The sequence below is a fragment of the Vipera berus genome (genome assembly GCF_964194415.1).
Source record: "Vipera berus genome assembly, chromosome: 1".
NCBI lineage: Eukaryota > Metazoa > Chordata > Lepidosauria > Squamata > Viperidae > Vipera > Vipera berus.
Genome location: NC_138202.1, coordinates 151890907 through 151902906, shown reverse-complemented (window position 1 = coordinate 151902906; position 12000 = coordinate 151890907). Strand labels below are relative to the sequence as shown.

General features: G+C 37.6%; 1 protein-coding gene across 1 annotated transcript in view; it reads left to right on the top strand.

Annotated features, from left to right (window-relative positions):
* The window catches only part of LY75 (lymphocyte antigen 75), an 81513-nt gene that overhangs the window by 23084 nt on the left and 46429 nt on the right, over positions 1 to 12000 (top strand). Inside the window, exons 5-12 of the mRNA XM_081313213.1 lie at positions 3226 to 3336; positions 4716 to 4859; positions 5837 to 6025; positions 7137 to 7294; positions 8342 to 8452; positions 10325 to 10413; positions 10629 to 10798; positions 10946 to 11142. Of these exons, the coding sequence (XP_081169339.1) occupies positions 3226 to 3336; positions 4716 to 4859; positions 5837 to 6025; positions 7137 to 7294; positions 8342 to 8452; positions 10325 to 10413; positions 10629 to 10798; positions 10946 to 11142 (1169 nt within the window). The remainder of the gene's footprint in view (positions 1 to 3225; positions 3337 to 4715; positions 4860 to 5836; positions 6026 to 7136; positions 7295 to 8341; positions 8453 to 10324; positions 10414 to 10628; positions 10799 to 10945; positions 11143 to 12000) is intronic.

The window sequence follows — 12000 nt, the reverse complement described above, 5'->3', positions numbered from 1 at the left end:
CCATTTGCAGTTCGTAGTGGCAGGGGGGCAGAGATCTACCCCGAGGCCCCTTTCTTGTGGGGTACCTCAGGTCGGTTCTCTCCCCCCTCCTTTTTAACATCTATATGAAGCCGCTGGGTGAGATCATCCATGGCTTTGGGGTGAGGTATCACCAATATGCCGATGATACCCAGTTGTTTATCTCCACCCCAAGCAACCCAATGATGTCCTTGACGTGATGTCCTGGTGCCTGGAGGCGGTGCGGGTCTGGATGGGAAGGAACAGGCTCAGGCTGAACCCCTCCAAGACTGAGTGGCTGTGTATACTGGCATCTCGTATTGTCCAACATGTTCTATCTCTTTTGATGGGGGGGAGCTATTGCCCTCCTCAGAAAGGGCCCGCAACTTGGGTGTCCTCCTGGATTCACGGCTTAATTTGGAGGATCATCTAACTGCTGTGACCAGGGGGCCGTTGCACAGGTTCGCCAGTTGTGCCTCTTTTTGGACCGAGATGCCCTATGCACGATCACCCATGCCTTTGTCACTTCTCTCCTGGATTACTGCAATGCTTTCTACATGGGGCTGCCCTTGAGGTGCACCCAGAAGCTTCAACTGGTGCAAAATGCGGCCGTGCGGGTGCTTATGGGAGTTTCTCGATACTCCCATGTTACACCACTACTGCGCTAGCTGCATTGGCTTCCGGTTGCCCTCGGTGCAATTCGAGGTGCTGGTAATTATCTTTAAAGCCCTACATGGCTTAGGCCCGGGGTACTTGCGAGACCACCTGCTGCCAATGTCAACCTCCCATCGCCCGGTTCGCTTCCACAGAGTCAGCCTCCTCAGGCTGCCGTCGGCCAGGCAATGCCGGCTGGCGACCCCCAGGGGGAGAGCCTTCTCTGTGGGCACGCCGATCCTCTGGAATGAACTGCCTCCGGAGCTGCGGACAGCCCCTGACCTTCAATCCTTCCACCGTGACCTGAAGACATGGTTGTTCCAACAAGCGGGCCTGGACTGATCATGGTTTTTATCGGTTTAAATTGTCCTTTATTTCCTTAATTATTGTTTAATTCTTTTTTAATCTTTGTATTCTATGCTTTTTAATTTTTTATTGTTGTGAGCTGCCCTGAGTCCTTAGGGAGAAGGGCGGCATATAAATTTAATAAAATAAATAAAATAAATAAAGTGTAAGTAACATAAACAAAATAAAGGCTGACAGACAAGCGTAAGTAAAATGCAGCCATATCTTAATGATCTGCTAATTGAGGGTGGTCTTGGACTGAGTTACAGGTGATTCTCACTTAACAACTGGTCATTTAGCTGTTTGAAGTTACAACAGACGCCCCCCCCCCCCTTCCAAAAGTTACTTGTGATCTGTCTGGAAGTTGTGGTCACTGCAGCCCCACAGTCCTTCACCCTTATGTATTCAGGACAAAAATGGTCCCATTGCTGACTTGTGGGGCCTTAAAAGCTACTTCACTTGAAAAGTTCAGACACATGTTTAAAGACATATACTGGGAACTGATAAAAGATATCATCTCCTGCAGTCAGAACAGGAATAGGTATCTACTCCATATATAGCATATTAATAATTAAAGTTATCACATATTGGCTGAGGATCCACTCAGTGGACCTTGATAGGCTATCCAAAATACATTTAGCAGAACAGAAGTGTGGTCTGGCCCAATTGCTGTGTAAGCCGATTTACCAAAATTGTTTCACAGCATGGGTTTTCTACCCAGTATTTACTCTCAACTGTCTCCTAGGTAATGAAAATTTTTTTAACAGAGAGTCCTAGATATCAGTGCTCAAACTGATAAGGAGTTCTTGGCAGCAAATAGAGATTTAAGTTGGTTGACTAAGAACAAAACTATATTTCAACTTGAAAAAATATTTGTCAGGTGTGTTTGACCCGATTCCCAAGAAGCGTGTTCTAGAGTAAAATTTGAGTTGTTGTATTCCATGGCCAGATATGGATGTTTCCATCACTTGCCCATATCATGAGAGGACATGTATATATGGTGCCCCAGACATCAAAGATATTGGTCATGTTTTGTTTGATTTTCAACTCTGCCCCTCTTAGATACTTAATATCTTCACTTGAAAGAAAAATCCATTGGGACCTGAATCGCTGGTTGTCCTACTTCTTCCTGGGCTTTAATGTATGTAGTGTGAGCAGAACAGTTTATAGGCTATGCTACGTTTATTCTCAAGGCAATTAGAACCTGTTGCATTGAACAGATTGAGGCATCATGTAAAGATGATGTACTTATCTGAATGCTGTTTCGTTCTACTTACAACATATGCATTTCATTACGGTATTTTTCCCTGTATCTATTTTACCCTGGAATTATATCCTGTAATTTATTTTTGGGTTTTTTTTATTTTGATATGGTCAATAAATTATCTATCTACAACTTTGTACTGAATTCTTAGAGGAAAGCAATCAGTGGCAAATGAAGAATAAGTGGATTGATTTCAAGATGGAATCAGGCCACCAGATTTCGTGCCTTGCAGGACAGAATATTTTTCCTAATCGCTAAATTTGTTTATTTGATAAGTTGAGTGATGATTTTAAAAACATTTGGCTGAATTCATAATATTAACATGATATTAACTAGTCATTGGGAGCCAGCCAGTATGCAATCAAAATAATACTAGTACAGGTAGGCTTGCTTTATGGAATACCTAATTCAGCAACCATTCAAAATTACAACAATACTGGAAAAAAATGTATGACCAGTGTCTGCATTTATTACCTTTGCAGTGTCCGTCAACTACATAATCACCATTAGTTAGTATGCATTGTCCTGTGCCTGACCTGTTCTTTTTCTTCCTCCTTCCGTTGCAGAGTAGATAAATGGGAAAGGAAGGCATTGCAAGAAAGTAAGCAGGCACGCAATGGGGAATACATATTAAAAGCAGCATACTGAACCATTTTTTGCCACACCACACACATTTCATTATCTAGAAAGGATATTTAGGAAAACTGCGATTTGCAAAGAATAACAGCAGTGCAGTGCAAATATTGAGTAGATATTAAATATACAAAATACAGAGTTGGAAGAGGCCCATTAAGGTTGTTGTCTTGGAACATAATATTGCATTTGAGCTCAGAGGCAAAGGATAAAGATTTGGTTTTTTGTTGTTTGGTTTTACTGTAGTAGGTAAATCCCAACTATGACTTGATTGACTTGAAACTGCTCTATTATCTGCTCTATTATCATTTACTTTGTTTAAAACTCTATAGCTAAAGATGGTATCGCAGAAATATTTTGGATTGGATTAAATCAGTTGGATGTTTCTGGAGGCTGGCAATGGTCAGATCATACTCCATTGAACTTCGTGAACTGGAATTCAGGTAACTGATTTTTCCTTTCTTCTCTGTTAATTCATATTTGATGAGCTTTAGAGCAGGGAAAGGAACTGTAACAAGAACTGATTGAAAAAGATGAAGCTAATGCAGAAGAAGATTTAGACGATGGCAAATCATATCTTTAGTTCACATTGTCCTTGGGTGGAGAACTCGGACATCTTGGAATAGACACTGGAATGTGTTTATCTAGCCTTTCATATCTGTCCATCTAGTGATGTTATCCCTTCCCACCGCCATGTTTTTATACTGTCTTCAGCCATTTAACGATATTCTGTATTCCAGTAATGTCATTATTTGATTCCTCCCATGTGGAGTAAGATGATATGTAACTCATAGCAAACAAATAAGCAGTGGGTCTCTACAGTTATATTTGGATGCAACAAGTAACCATGTTTGCTGGGGACAGGGTTGCTCTTGTTTTTGTTTTGTTTTGCTTGCATTGGCAATCAAACCATGATTTGGAATACTGAAACTAGTTCCGGCAGGCAGTGGATATAGGCACTGGAGGACAGCCTACCTCCCATATAGTATGTTGTATCACAGGGGTCTTCAAACTTGGCCCTTTTATGACATGTGGACTTCAACTCCCAGGAATTCTGGGAGTTGAAGCCCACAAGTCATAAAAGGGCCAAGTTTGAAGACCCCTGTTGTATCAGTTTTACACACAGCCACCTCAGTTCCTCTCTGCAGGGAATCATCCACCACCATGACATGCTTCTTTCTCAAAGGGGTTCTTGGGTTTCTTCAATCCAGGGGTTCTGGTTTCTTCCTTGGTGTTCTGTGGCCAGGTTGCACAGGTGCTATGAATTATCCCTTAAAGAAAGACGACTCCTCTCTTGGATGTTCATTTGTCCACTCTTCTTGGAGAGCTTCAGTTGACCTGTCCAGGAAACCTCGTCTCTTTCTTCTCAAGCCCTTCAGTGTTTTAAATCTTCGTTCATAATGCACAGTATAGAACAACTCTCTCCAACCTTTCCGGCTTTGCGGACCAGCGGAGGGGGTGAGAGGAGAAGGTTCCGCACGAGTGGCGGGTGGGCGCACACTTAGCTCCATTCAGGCAAGCAGCGGGCACATGCACCCACCGCTCACTCAAACGGAGTGCCACACGTGGGCTCATCCATCCGCTGTGCGCAGAAGTGGAGTTGTGTCCGCATGCTTGCCCGCTGTTTCCACGGCCCAATTCCAAATGGGCAGCTGGTCTAGAATGCAGGGTAAAATCAACAGTGGAACTCACTGTGTGGAATTTTTTTAAAATAAAAATACAAATTCTATCATTTTAATCTCATCCTTTGCACTCCAATACCTGTTGTAATCTATGATATGGTGTATCATTAGCCTAATAACGAATCATTACTCTTCTGCAGAGATGCAGAGTGTATCTCCACTAGAGGGAAATGATTGTGCAGCTATGAATGCCGACACAGGTGACTGGAAGAGTTATCCCTGTGACACTCCACTGCCTTATGTCTGCAAGAAACAAGTTAATGACAGTCAACAGGATTTCCCAGGTGAGTCTGAAATGCATTGTGAATTCAATTTGGGTCTGGTTTTTGCAGCTAAAATGCCAAATCCTTACATTTCGGTAAATAAAGCAACTTCAGAACCATTTCAGATTTTCCAAATGCTTGCAGTTATGTTCACACAACATAATGTGATTACTATATTAAAACTTTTATCAGGATTCACAGTATACTTTGAAGCAAAAGGGCTAGTTTAGATGTTTATAAACTTTGTATAGCTTTTTCCTCAAGTTGAAAGTACAAGCTCAGCATGGATTCAGTCACTAAGTTTTTATTTATACACTTAAAGCCATATTCAGTTACCTTGAGGTAAGAAGGGAAGCCAAATAAATAAACAAACAAATATGCAGTATGTGCACAGCCATATATGATTATAGAGAATAATGTGTAGTAAAATTTGGATTGAATTATTTTTAAGGTAGGAAAATGCAGTTTTGCAGAAAATATTAATTTTCTTTAATTATACATGGAAGGCTTCAGAGAATTTTTATAATTTCCACTCAAAAGGATCTCAGAAAATTTTATTTGAAGGATTCAATAAAACTTGTCTCTTGTGTAAATGTGGTGCTGCAGTCTCTTTATGACTTGATTTGTGAGTAAGGGAAGTTGCAGAAATAACCAAGAATATAAAATCTCTATTCTGGCATTAATAGAATTTATTCTGGGTCATTTGTTTAAAAAAAATATATCTTGAAGGCAAATGATGTAAGAGGGACAATTCATGCAGGGTAATTTTGACTTCTACCAGCTGAGCCTTTTTGTCCATCTGATTTAGTATTGTGTACTGTGACAACAATTCAGATTATTTTTTATTTTTTTAACTGCAGATGCCAAAGTTTAAATCTATTGCATCCAAAATTTGTTCCCTTTGAGCTGTGACCCCTTCCCTATGGTATCAGTTCTGTATCATTGCTTTTAGAAATTATTGTGTTTTCTAGCAAATTCTTTTAAGTTCTTTTTTTTAGATAATCAGAACAATATTGAGACTCAGTGTGAATCTGGCTGGTATGCAAACGGTGGATTTTGCTATATGCTAAAGAACAAAGCTGCTTCGTGGAATGATTCATATCAGTTATGCAGTGAACTCAATAGTAGCCTGATCAGTATACATTCCTTAGCAGATGTTGAATTAGTTGTTACAAAACTCCACAATGGTAAGTTGGAATGGGAATGAGTTGCTTCTATTTTTCTTTTACACATTACTCTCAATTTGAGGTTGGAACATACAGTAAAAACTGTTTTATTAAAGATTAATGTAAATCTCTGGTATTACTAAATCTATGACCACATGTTCATTAGCTTACAAACAGTTGTTGCTTAATGACTACAATTGGAACCAGCAACTCAGTTGCTAAGCAACATGGTTGTTAAGCAAGACGTCCCATGACCATAATGGACTTAGAGTCTCACTTCTACCACAGTCATTAAGCAAATCACTACCACAGTCATTAAGCAAATCAACCACAATCGTAAAGCAAGACTCCACATGATCTTGACTTGCAATTTTATGGCTGGCTTCTCCATTGACTCTGCTTATCAGAAGCCAGCTGTGAAGCATGCAAATGGCTATTATGTGAGTCCAGTGATACTTCAGCGGTTGCAGCTGCAAAGAGCTGAAGTTATCTTTTCAGTCCAATCATAACTTTGAACAATTGCTAAATAGGGCAGTTGTTAAGCATATTTATTTGCCACTGAGTGTGGCAAATACAGCAACAAAAAACCAATATATACTGTTTACTTTATCTGCTGGCCAAACCTCTTTAATTCCATTATTATAACACAAATGAGAAGTGGCTATAGAAAAAGTTTTATTTTTTTATTGTATGGTTTTATTTTGTCAGAGAGAGGCTGAGCCAGGGGGACAAGTCAAGCAGGGAATTAGTTTGGAATCCTTATGTAGGCAACAGAAAGCAAGGTATGTACACACACACACACACACACACACACACCTCTGAATGGGTTAAGTCTTACCTAGTCTGGTGCAGGTGCAGCTTGTCAATCTGGGGAAGATTCCTGTGAAATAAGCATGAACAACAAAGTAGCTAATTGAACTCTACACCAGGGTTTTTCAAACTTGGCAACTTCAAGACTTGTGGACTTCAACTCCCAGAATTCCCCAGCCAGCCAAGCTGGCTGAGGAATTCTGGGAGTTGAAGTCCACAAATCTTAAAATTGCCAAGGTCTACACCCTTGGATCTGATTATCCGTGCCTAACAGTTTTGTCTCATGATTTTTGAACTGCTTAAATTTCTGCTTTGATTGTAGATACGAAAGACAAAATATGGATAGGATTAATAAATAAAGACATTCCAGCCTTGTTTAAGTGGTCAGATGATTCCAAAGTGGTATTTACATACTGGGATCAGAATGAGCCAAAGGTTTCCTTCAAAAGCCTTCCAAACTGTGTCTCTTATTCTGGAAAGGTAAGGATCTTTTGGGATGTTTTATAATGACTTGTGTAAAGCATTTTGTAAACTTCATAAAAGACAACGTATATGACTTATTTTATCAGAGAGTATTTCTTTTGTGCTGAAGAATTAAATTAATTAAAATAATTAAACAGGAAGGCTGCAGAGTTTTGATGTGATAGTGAAAGTGGTCATTCACATACATCCTTTGGTCATTTATAATCAAGTGTGACTATGCAATCCTTCACTTACTGGAATTTTACTTAAAATGATTTACTTCTTTGAAAGAAATTTGCAACCTAAATAATCTTTTATGAGAGTGAATGAAAAGTATTTAAAACCTGCAGAAGGATTGTTCTGTTTAGCAATCCTAGCCGTATTTAGCCATAATTAAGCCCCTCTCATTTCAGTGGAATATATATTCATTATTGCAAATTTAATTTTTTTTTAATCCCATTTATATCCCGCCCTTCTCCGAAGACTCAGGGCGGCTTACAATCTAAGCACAAATCAATGTGCTTAGCAATAGCCTTCATTCTATGTATATGCCTGCTTATTAGGGCTTTCGCCCCCCCCCCAAGCGGCATTATTACAAAGTCAGCTTAATTGCCCCCAACAATCTGGGTCCTCATTTTACTTACCTCGGAAGGATGGAAGGCTGAGTCAACCTTGAGCCTGGTGGGACTCGAACCTGCACTAATTGCAGGCAGCTGGTGTTACTTAAGGAGGCATTAGCCCACTGCTCCACCAAGGCTCTTTGGTGCAGTTTTTCAGTCCAGAAAAATAGGTGGGATTTTCTATAACTCTTGTTCACAGGAGTAACAGATGAAATAATTAACAATTAAGTTTAATTATATATTTATCTCATTTACGCTACCCTATTTTATTTCAGAGTTCTATGAGAAGTATATTTCAAGAATTTAGTGAGGAAATGTTTTTCTACTGTGTATTTTTATAACTTGTGAAAGATAAGTGCAAAGTACATGAACAATTGAAAAACCATTCATTTGGAAAATTATGTCTTTGAGAGTTCTAAAATTATTGGTTTCCCCCTTTTTGTAGTTTGGCCGATGGAACATCCTACCTTGTAACAATAAACTTAAGTTTGTGTGCATGAAAAAAGGAAAAGTTTTAGAGGAACAAAAATCTGATAAGGATTGTTCGCCAAGTAAGGTAAAGAGAAAACAAAAATTTCTGTTCTAAATGAGAGATGAACTTTAATTAAATATATTTGGTATACCTAACATTGTTGCTGCTTCAGGTTCAATAATAAGTTATAACTCAGAGTACATTTTAATAGATTAGTTCCATAATTCTTCTCATTTCTATGTTGTGACTACTACTTTAGTTTTGCATCCATTTTATAATACAGTTTTTTATTTGCTCAGTCTCCGGGTAACCGATTATATATATGCCCTAGTAGTTGATATTGATTCTGAATGAGCATTTCAAATTCTGTAATTTTTCTTAAAAGTCCTCCCTCATTTTTGTGATCAATTTTTCTCCCTCCAGCAATATGTAAGTACATCAACCTTGATATGTTCCAGCCTTTGCCAAGTAGTTATTGGTATGTTCATGGAATCTAAATGGACCATATATACATAATAAATGTACTTTTCTTACTATAGTTAGCTCCAAAATGGAAAGTATTTAAAGGAAAGAGCAACACTCTGATTGTTGGACTTACTATTTTTCTCATAACATTTTATTTATTAGATTTGTTATCCATCTCACTTTGAGGTGACTCCATATTTTTTATCAAGCTTTGTCCTTTTAAAATTTTCATATCCTTGAACCATAAGTTTTTATGAAGCCTGTTAGTTAGACAGGGTCCTTCTAATGTTAATGTTCTATTGTTTGCAGATTTTATTCATTCTATTAGCCATGACCACTTATGTCTTTTGAGTCTTGTAAACTACTAAATTAAACTTCAGGATTTTTCCACTCCATATAAATTTACTTACGGTTTTTTGCCATTCTTGTACCGGTACATTTTTTTCTGGAATTTGAATAGGTATCATTTGAAATGAATAAATTCTTAAATCACAATTGATTCTGATCAAGAAAACTTTTGACATAAATATTTTGATGTATTTCTTGATTATTTCCTGTGAAATACAACTCAGATATTTCAGAGAAACTATTATTTGGCAGCCAAATTCCTCCCATTGGAAATTATTTTCTTCCTACATTACATTTCATGCATTTTTTAACATTGATTTTATATGCAGAGAATTCTCCAAAGCCTTGGGATATTTTCAGTAACTATCTTATTGTATGTCATAGTTCTATGATTTTTACTCTCATTAGTTTTTTATAGATGCCAATGTTTGACTTGTATATCACTAGTTTAGAAACCCATATAAAGATTCAAGAAATGGGTTTTACACACAGGATGGCCATACGTCCATTGGAAGACTGAAAGGATCAAATTAGGGACAAATCATCAGGGAGGAAATCTATCTCTCTGGTCACTCAGAGTCAATACCAACGTTACCATTCATAACCAATCAATGTTGATACCCCTCAAAAAAAATCTAGAGACTTGTCTGAAATGGTATAGGTTCTCCTGCTTGAGCAAGAGGCTGAAATAGAAGACCTCCAAGCTCCCTATCCTATCCTATCCTATCCTATCCTATCCTATCCTATCCTATCCTATCCTATCCTATCCTATCCAGCTAGGAGGATAAGCATTCTCTAGCAATTTTTCCAATTATCTTTCTGTATTTAAACAAGCATTATATCACTGAAAGTTCCAGTTGAAAATCTGTCTTGAAGTTTCGGCTGCATATGAAAGTGTATGTGTTTCAATTTTACATTTAGTTTCTGTTTTAAGTAAACTGTTATGTAAAACTTACGTTTTAATGATATGGTTTTATGGCAAGATCTTAAAATGAAACAAATAGCAAGCTGTGAAAAACAAGAGGGCAGAAGCAGATGGACTACTCACACTAGCTCACCATTCCTATCTTATGATTAATGTGATCACTTTATATGCCATGTTGCCTTTACCTTTGAATAAATGATTATCATCCTTTAAATTAGGAATGGAAGAAACATGGAGATTATTGCTATAGGATTGACAAGAATGAAGTCTCCTTTGGAAGTGTATGCAATCTTACTATAGCAAACAGGTATTGTACAGTGAATGCATAAAATTGTTCAGGCGATGGCTGATTTGCCAAATATTTCTTACATTAAAAGCAATTTAAATGTAAGAAATTTAAATTTTCTTTAATTTTAAAATATTGTGCTATATCTCCCAGAAATATTCTCTTTAACCCTAGCTAAATTCATTTTGTACATTTGATGATAATTATTCTTTGTATTGAATTTCTGACCCTTACAGATTTGAACAAGAATTTATAAATAATTTAATCAGAATGCATAATAAAGTTGAAGAAAAGTACTTCTGGACTGGCTTGCAAGATATCAGCTCGTCAGGAGAGTACAGATGGGGAACTGTGGATGGAAAGAATGAAATGCTAACATACACAAATTGGGGCTTCTTTCAACCAGGTAAAATATTGAACTTAGTGAAATGCTCATACTTGTTTCATTATTAATTAATTAATTAATTAATTAATTAATTAAATTTATTAATACAGCCTTGGGTGACTGTTTTCTTAAAATATTGCATAAATAATTGAAACAATAACTTTTTAGAATTTCGTGGAGGATGTGTGGCAATGTCAAGTGGAAGATACCTTGGAAAGTGGGAAGTCAAGAATTGCCAAACATTTAAAGCTTACTCTATTTGCAAGAACTACATTGGACCAAAGAGAGAAACAGAGATACTGCCAAAAATCACTGACCCTTGCCCACAAGGGTGGTCCAGAGGTTCAGGTCTTGCTTGTTATAAGGTATTACATCAAGCCTATTAAATTATTATATCCTTTCTGTTTAATTACATTCTCTTGGTTCTTAAGAAAATATACTCTTGTATAGGGTTTCCTGCATGAGCAGGGGGTTGGACTAGATGACCCCTCTCCCTCCCTCCCTTCCTCTCTCTCTTTCAGTTTTGTAATCCACTAAATCGGGTAGGCAACCTTGGTTCTTTTATGACTCATGGACTTCAACTCCCAGAATTCCTGAGTCAGCTGACTCAGGAATTCTGGGAGTTGAAGTCCACGAGTCATAAAAGAGCCTAGGTTGCCTACCCCCTGCCCTAAACTATCTAATCTTTAATATTAACTCATTGATTAATGTTTTTCCTTAAAAAAACATACAAATTACTATTATTTGTTACATATTTTCCCAAAGCAAGATTTTAAAAGTATTTTTACATTTTTAAAGCCGTAAAAATAAGATTTTTTTTGTAAAAAAAAAGAATGCTTCCCCGAATGCAACTTTCAGATACATATTTTGTTTTTCAGAAATATTTCTGCAAGCAAATCAATTTTGTGTTTATGGATCTTTGAGCAAAGAAAAATAGGTGGTGGGCTTCATTCAGTGCTACCCTTTCTACTGTAACAAAATCTATTACATCAAATGTTATGAATTTGCCCTAATACAGATCCATATTGAATTCCTTTGGCAATTTTAGTCTTGAATTATTTTGAGATGGTCTGAGCGGTTCTCTTGGCCTAACTTGGAGGAATTCTGTGGAGTTCCCATTTTTCCCGAAGCTGCCTCTCCCATCCCTTATGTTGGATTCTTCAGAGATAAGAGAGAGTTGGTGGGGGGAAAAACCAAGTGAAAAATCATTTCTTTCAGTTAGA